Source organism: Physeter macrocephalus, chromosome 5, assembly GCF_002837175.3.
Source record: "Physeter macrocephalus isolate SW-GA chromosome 5, ASM283717v5, whole genome shotgun sequence".
NCBI classification, from domain to species: Eukaryota; Metazoa; Chordata; class Mammalia; order Artiodactyla; family Physeteridae; genus Physeter; species Physeter macrocephalus.
Window position 1 is genome coordinate 42,109,665 of NC_041218.1, and position 7,353 is coordinate 42,117,017.

Sequence of the window (7,353 nt, forward strand, 5' to 3'; positions counted from 1 at the left end):
CTGATTCGGGGGCTCTGGCTTACTCAGGCCGCGGGGAGGGAGGGGCACGGATGTGGGGCGAGCCTGCGGCGGCAGAGACCAGCTTGACATTGCACCAGCCTGAGGCGCGCCGTGCGTTCTCCCTGGGAAGTTGTCCCTGGATCACGGAACCCTGGCAGTGGCGGGCTGCACAGGCACCCAGGAGGGGAGGTGTGGATAGTGACCTGTGCTCGCACACAGGCTTCTTGGTGGCGGCAGCAGCAGCCTTAGCGTCTCATGCCCGTCTCTGGGGTCCGTGCTGATAGTCACGGCTCGCGCCTGTCTCTGGAGCTCCTTTAAGCAGCGCTCTTAATCCCCTCTCCTCCCGCACCAGGAAACAACCAGGGAAGAAAAAGTCTCTTACCTCTTCGGCAGGTCCAGACTTTTTCCCGGACTCCCTCCCGGCTAGTTGTGGCGCACTAATCCCTTCAGGCTGTATTCACGCCGCCAACCCCAGTCCTCTCCCTGGGATCTAAGCTCTGAAGCCTGAGCCTCAGCTCCCAGCCCCCGCCCATCCCAGCGGGTGAGGAGACAAGCCTCTCAGGCTGGTGAGTGCCGGTCAGTACCGATCCTCTGTGCGGGAATCTCTCCGCTTTGCCCTCCACACCCCTGTTGCTGCACTCTCCTCCGCGGCTCCAAAGCTTCCCCCCTCCACCAGTCTCCGCCCGCGAAGGGGCTTCTAGTGTGTGGAAACCTTTCCTCCTTCACAGCTCCCTCCCAGAGGTGCAGGTCCCGTCCCTATGCTTTTGTCTCTGTTTTTTCTTTTTTCTTTTGCCCTACCCAGGTATGTGGGGAGTTTCTTTCCTTTTGGGAGGTCTGAGGTCTTCTGCCAGCGTTCAGTGGGTGTTCTGTAGGAGCAGTTCCACGTGTAGATGTATTTCTGATGTATCTGTGGGGAGGAAGGTGATCTTCGCGTCTTACTCTTCCGCCATCTTCCCCGCCAAAAGTCATTACTCTTTATAGCTGAATAATATTTTGTTGTGTGTAGATAGCCCATTCTGTTCATCCACTCAGTAGTTAACGGCCATTTAGGTTGAGGTATTTCCACTTCTTCGCTATTTTATACAATTCCTCTATGAACAGTCATGTATAAGTTTTTGTGTGGGTATATAAATATTTGAATTCTTTTGGGCCTAGGAGTGGGCTTATTGACTCACATAGTAACTCAGTATTTAACCATTTGAGGAACTGTCAGACTGTTTACCAAAGTTGCTGACCATTTTATACACCCACCAGCAGAATATGAGGATTCTAATTTCTCCACATCCTCATCAATACTTGTTATTATCCTTAATTTTTTTAAAAAATAAAAGTAACCACCTCTTTTTTAAAATAAATTTATTTATTTATTTTTGGCTGCGTTGGGTCTTCATTGCTGCACGCGAGTTTTCTCTAGTTGTGGCAAGTGGGGGCTACTCTTCGTTGTGGTGCGCAGGCTTCTCATTGCAGTGGCTTCTCTTGTTGCATAGCACGGGCTCTAGGCACGCGGGCTTCAGTAGTTGTGGCACACAGGCTCAGTAGTTGTGGCTCACGGGCTTAGTTGCTCCATGGCATGTGGGATCTTCCCACACCAGGGCTCGAACCCGTGTCCCCTGCATTGGCAGGTGGATTCTCAACCACTGCGCCCCCAGGAAAACCCTTATCTGTCATTTTTATTCTCACATATCATCGTGGGTGTCAAGTGGTATCTCACTGTGGTTTTTATTTACATTTCCTTTAATAGCTGATGATGTTGACCATCTTTTCATGTGCTTATTGGCTATTTGTATAACTTCTTTGGAGAATATCTATTCAGATGATTTTTGAAAACATTTTTTACAATTCACCAGTGAAGCAATCTGGTCCTGGGCTTTTCTTTATGGGACATTTTTGATTACTAATTTAATCTCGTTGTATGTCTATTAAGATTGTATATTTATTCTTGAGTCAATTTTGGTAGTTTGCCTTTCATTTGCTGCCATGCAGATGTCATAGTATTTCCTTATCGTTCTTTTTATTTCTGTAAGGTCAATAGTAATGTGAGATTAGTTTTAAGTTCCTACTTCAAAAGCATAATGTGTTTGAAGTCTCATGCTTTATTGCAAAAAAACGTCCCATGAAACTATCTATTTTAATATAAAAGTAATATTTACATTATTTACCATTGAGTAAAATTGAAGTACCAGAGAGTTTTCCCATATTTATCCTGAATAGTGCCTATTCTCCAAGCAACTGGTAGCCCAGTTTGAGGTAAGTATGACAAGAAAAATTTTTCTCAGGGAGGGTTTCCCATCTGTCCCCAGGACAGTCCATCCGTCCTAACCATGCAAAAGCCCTCCATAGAATTACCAGGGTTCCACAGTCGGCTGACAAACTGGAGAAACAGGACCAGAGATTTAACAGGTTTCCTTGTCCAAACAGACCAATCCATAAAACCTTCCTGTATTTTCATAACAGGGGAAGCAGGAGAAGGAGGTTGTCTAGGCCATGGGTTTGCATGTGTGTGTGTGTGTGTGTGTGTGTGTGTGTGTGTGTGTGTTCTCTGGTGTAGATGGCAATGCAGAGACACCTGTGACAGTTAGTATCCTTTTATCTCTGGAATACCAACAGCAAAAATTAAATAGCCAAAGTAAAGTCTTTTTTCCCCAAATGAACATCAGAGAAGAATATTTTTAACAAAGCAGTATTTCAGATTATTTACTTTAAAGCAAGTCCTGTTTCTGTCATCATCAACAAATGAGATCCTTACCAACATTCAGACATTCCCTGCTGTACAAAAGAAAATGAGACTGCAGAATTTAACTGTATTTTTATCAAAAATTAGTGGTCTTTAACATCTACAGTAAACAAAGTGCCATTTACATAAACCTGAGATGGAAATGGTATTTTCATGGTTATATTAACTGTAACATTTCTCCCAAACCTTTACAATTAATCACTTGAATTAATAATAAATTAAGCACTTAGCTTCAGTTCCTAGTAAAGATCATTATTAACTCGTGTGTTAAATTCATCATAATGAAAAATAATTTATTTCCCCTGATTTTTCTTAGAAAAACTGTTCTTGAAGACCACCTGCTATTTAGTGGTAGACATATTTGGACCAGACATCATAAAACTGTGAGTATGCCAGCATATTAATCTGATTTGGTTGCTGGGACATGATGGGGGGCAAGCAGGAAAACTGGGAGGTAGCTGCCTCCATTTCCAGTTGGATGTACTTTTTGTAAAAGGGTGTAATCTCTATCCAGTTCTTGTTAATAGTGGAAAATTCAAACCTGACTCAGATCCTTTGTGATCCTAGGCAAAGGCTCCCTTTGAATTAGTGTGGCAATCTGGCTCAGTTTCTCTCCAAGAGAATTTCAGAAGGAATTTCACCAATAATGCCAACAAATGACAAGATCCTAGTGGCTGGACATGGGAATTTGACCCTTTCTCCTGAGCTTGCCCTACACTCCCTCCTGGGTTCTCGGGCCGGCCACATGCTTCTCAGGTTCTTTCCTTCTCTCCTCCCACCTGCTGGTTTCCTGGCCTTCTCTCCAGCCCCACCCCTCAAGATCCTGTATGTGGGCCATTATCATTACCTGTCTGCTTCTTTTCTTTCTTTTCTCTTTCTTGAGCTCAGAGCACTGGGTCAGATAAATCGTATTCCTGTTCATGGCAGTTTCTCATCAAGGATTCATACATGGCTTTCTTGTGTTTCTTATTTAGTTATTTACCTAGTTACTTTGAATACTGTAATTAGCTTCCAAATTACCACCCAAGGCAAATTCTAGGTCCTTGACAATAACTTACCCTGACCACACAGTCCTTCTCTTCATTCTCAAGCTTTTCTCCACCCGAGTAATAAATCCCATGTTTATCTTTCTCTTGTTTCCTTTGTCAATAGTCTTTATATATATGTATATTTTTATTAATATGATAAATTATAATCAAAAAAATAATATATGCTAATACAATAAATAATTATTAATATATTTATTTTACATATTCCTTTAAAGCATATTTTAAAATTCTGGTTATTTCTTTACTTTATGAAGAGAGTATCACGTTGTTCATAATCTTTGGGGACTTACCACTTAAATTTGTATGTCTAAGATTCATCCATAGATTTGTGTCACTTCTTTAGTTCATGCACTCTGACTGCACACAGTATTCCATTGTGTCTCTACAAGAGTCTATTTCTTCACTCTCCCATTGACGGATGTTTGGGCTGTTTTCTGGTTTTGCGCTGTTCACATGTGGCACTTGTGAACAGTGCTACTGTGAACATTCTTACATGGTTCCTATTTTATATGCCTAATATTAGCCTCAGAGCAGAGTGGCTCAGAGAAGCTAACCCCACAGAAGGGGTTAGCTACAGACCCGATACAGACCCGAGGGATGATCAGTGTTCCATCGTGCTGTGCACCTGCCTCTATTTATATTGCCCTCCCTCTACTGTGGTCAGTGATTTTTCACGGGCCCTGGACTGGGAGTTTTTGGAAGGCAGGGACCCCTTCTTCTTAGCTCATATCTCTATTACTGCCACTACCTCCTAATAGGACCCCAGCCCTGCAGGATTGCCCATTGCCTTGCAAGTCCATAATCTACTTTCTAGCTGGCTAGATAGCTTTTTAATGCAAAACTAATTATGGCAATCTCCAACATAAAATTTTCACACCCTTTGCAGGATCCCTTAGCCCCCTACACAAAGCTCTTTATGAACTGACCCCTGAGGACATTTTCAGACTCATCCCTGGCTGCTCCACAGCGCACCATGCTCCAAACCACTTGTAATTCTCCTCACACATCAGAAGGTTTTTGCCTCAGGACCTTTGCATGAGCTGTTCGTTCAGCTTGGCACATCCAAAACCTGTACCCCAAACAAATCTTACTTCTTTGGACCTCAGCTCCAGGGTCACTTCCTCTGGAAGCTTTCCTGACCCTCCCTAGGCTAAGATAGATACCCCCAACACACACACACAGACACACACACATTCTTCCTATCCTGTGCAAACCCCTAGCACTTGCAAACAGCACTTATCATGTCTGTTTGTACTTTAATTCTTCATTTACTTTTTTGAGTTGCTAACTAGATTGAAAGACTTCTGAGAACTAAGACTACATTTATTCATCTTAAGCAAAATACTGAATATGTGTAAGGAAGGAAGGAAGGGAGGGAGGGAGGGAGGGAGGGGAAGCAGGGGACTTTGTATCTCCAGGGCTTGGTGCAATACTTGAGCATAGAAAGCCTTTAGTAAACATTTGTTAAATTGATTAATTCTTTATAAAAATAAAATTATCACTACAGATGAACTAAAGAAAAGAAAACAATTTAGCCTATTCAATGAATCTGTTTATACACCTAGTCTGAGCCAGGTGCTCTGGGGGAAACATCAGCTTGACCAGAGAGGTTTTCCTGGGCCTAGATCAGGGAACCAGAGAAGTAAGTGGAAAACAGTCACAGAAGCCAAAGAGGGCAGTACACACAGATATGCAAAAGGGATGTCAGAGATTAGCTACCAAGTGTGCTGGGAGTAAATAGGGAAGTGGCCTGGGTTCACTGGGAAACCCAATGCTCTTCTGTAGCTGGCTAGAGGGCGCTGAGTGCAAGAGCTAGTTAAGCATGGGATCAAAGAGAGGACAGACAGACACTGTACTAGATAACTACAGGTGTGGACTGTACAAGAGACCGTCCCCACCTCAAATAACTATAAGTGGACACAGGGTGTTGAGAAAAAATGGGCCTGGCAAGCCATTGAAAGAGGCTGAATAGGTGGTGGGGAGGGGAAGAAAGTTTTTCCTTTGAGAGTCATAAGTGACTATTTCTCATTAGTATGGGGGAGGCCACTTTGAAGAAAGATAGATATAATAAATGATCCCCCTTTGTGGTTCCATCCACTATTAGTTTTGTTTGTGTGTAATTTTCCAGGACCCATATTAGTTGTTTGCTGATAGCAATTTCTCTTCCTATGGTGGCCTCTTCTTACAGCTTATTTTTTTTTTTTTTTTTTGCGTTACGCGGGCCTCTCACTGTTGTGGCCCCTCCCATTGCGGAGCACAGGCTTCAGACACGTAGGCTCAGCGGCCATGGTTCACGGGCCCAGCCGCTCCGCGACATGTGGGATCTTCCCGGACCGGGGCACGAACCCATGTCCCCTGCATCGGCAGGCGGACTCTCAACCACTGCGCCACCAGGGAAGCCCTACAGCTTATTTTAATCAATCACGTGCAGTTCTGGGCTGATGTAGATCCTGAACATGACAACCTTATGATTTAGTTTTACCTGAATTTCAGGCTTCCAATACTAAATGTGTTTCCTAACCCAGAGGGCATCCCTCCTCATTATTTCACAGGTCAATTCTCAATGATTCATGGACTAATTATTCAGCTATTACATTTCCTACCCACAGGTGAACCACAGGATTTTGTTAGGAAGTTGGACACCTGAGTACTCGGGCATTCATTAGCCCAAGAACCTGGGTCAGGCAGGGCGGGGCTACTTCCGGGAGCAACCAAGCCTAGCCAGTGACCAAATGCTCGGTCTTCCTTGTCTTGACTTCTGTTGTGCCAGAGGTTGCCATAGCAAAGCTGGTGCTGGTCTTCTGTTCATCTCACCTTGCTTCATGGTATCTTTTTATGCTCTCAATCATAAAATCTTATATTCCAAACTTAAGGGTTTTCAGAAATCAGGAGAGGCCTAAACTACTAACATGTTTAGAAGAAAAATACAAAACAGGGTTTAAAACAATTTTGGTACAACTTAAATGTAATTAACGTATTTTTATTTTTTATTTATTTTTTGGGGGGGTACGCGGGCCTCTCACTGTTGTGGCCTCTCCTGTTGTGGAGCACAGGCTCTGGACGTGCAGGCTCAGCGGCCATGGCTCACGGGCCTAGCCGCTCCGCGGCATGTGGGATCTTCCCGGACTGGGGCACGAACCCATGTCCCCTGCATCGGCAGGCGGACTCTCAACCACTGCGCCACCAGGGAAGCCCAACGTATTTTTTTAATAGCAAAAATATAAAGTACAATAATACAACTGAGCCATTGACAAGGTAATGACAAGATTTATAGAAATGATTAAATTCCTAGTACACTCTAAAGAGTGTGGTCCAGAAGTGAGATAAAAGTGTTAAGTCATATGAGGAAGATCTTCTTTCAATGCTGTGAGTGTATCTCTGTGGCTCTATATATTAATGTATAAATTCTCCTTTGAAAGTGATGTCAAACGTCTAAATCTGGGGCTTCCCTAGTGGCGCAGTGGTTGAGAATCCACCTGCCGATGCAGGGGACACGGGTTCGTGCCCCGGTCCGGGAAGATCCCACATGCCGCGGAGCGGCTGGGCCCGTGAGCCATGGCCGCTGAGCCT

At 44.1% G+C, this 7,353-nt stretch overlaps 1 protein-coding gene across 6 annotated transcripts in view; it reads left to right on the forward strand.

The window, feature by feature from the left end:
• The window catches only part of AOAH (acyloxyacyl hydrolase), a 191,919-nt gene that overhangs the window by 34,097 nt on the left and 150,469 nt on the right, over positions 1 to 7,353 (forward strand). For all 6 annotated transcript variants that reach the window (XR_003679783.2, XR_008617356.1, XR_003679784.2 and 3 more), the window contains one exon: positions 3,051 to 3,117. Coding sequence is in view for 2 of the 6 variants with exons in the window: in XM_024130149.3 (XP_023985917.1) it covers positions 3,051 to 3,117 (67 nt within the window). In the remaining 4 variants the exon portion in view is untranslated. The remainder of the gene's footprint in view (positions 1 to 3,050; positions 3,118 to 7,353) is intronic.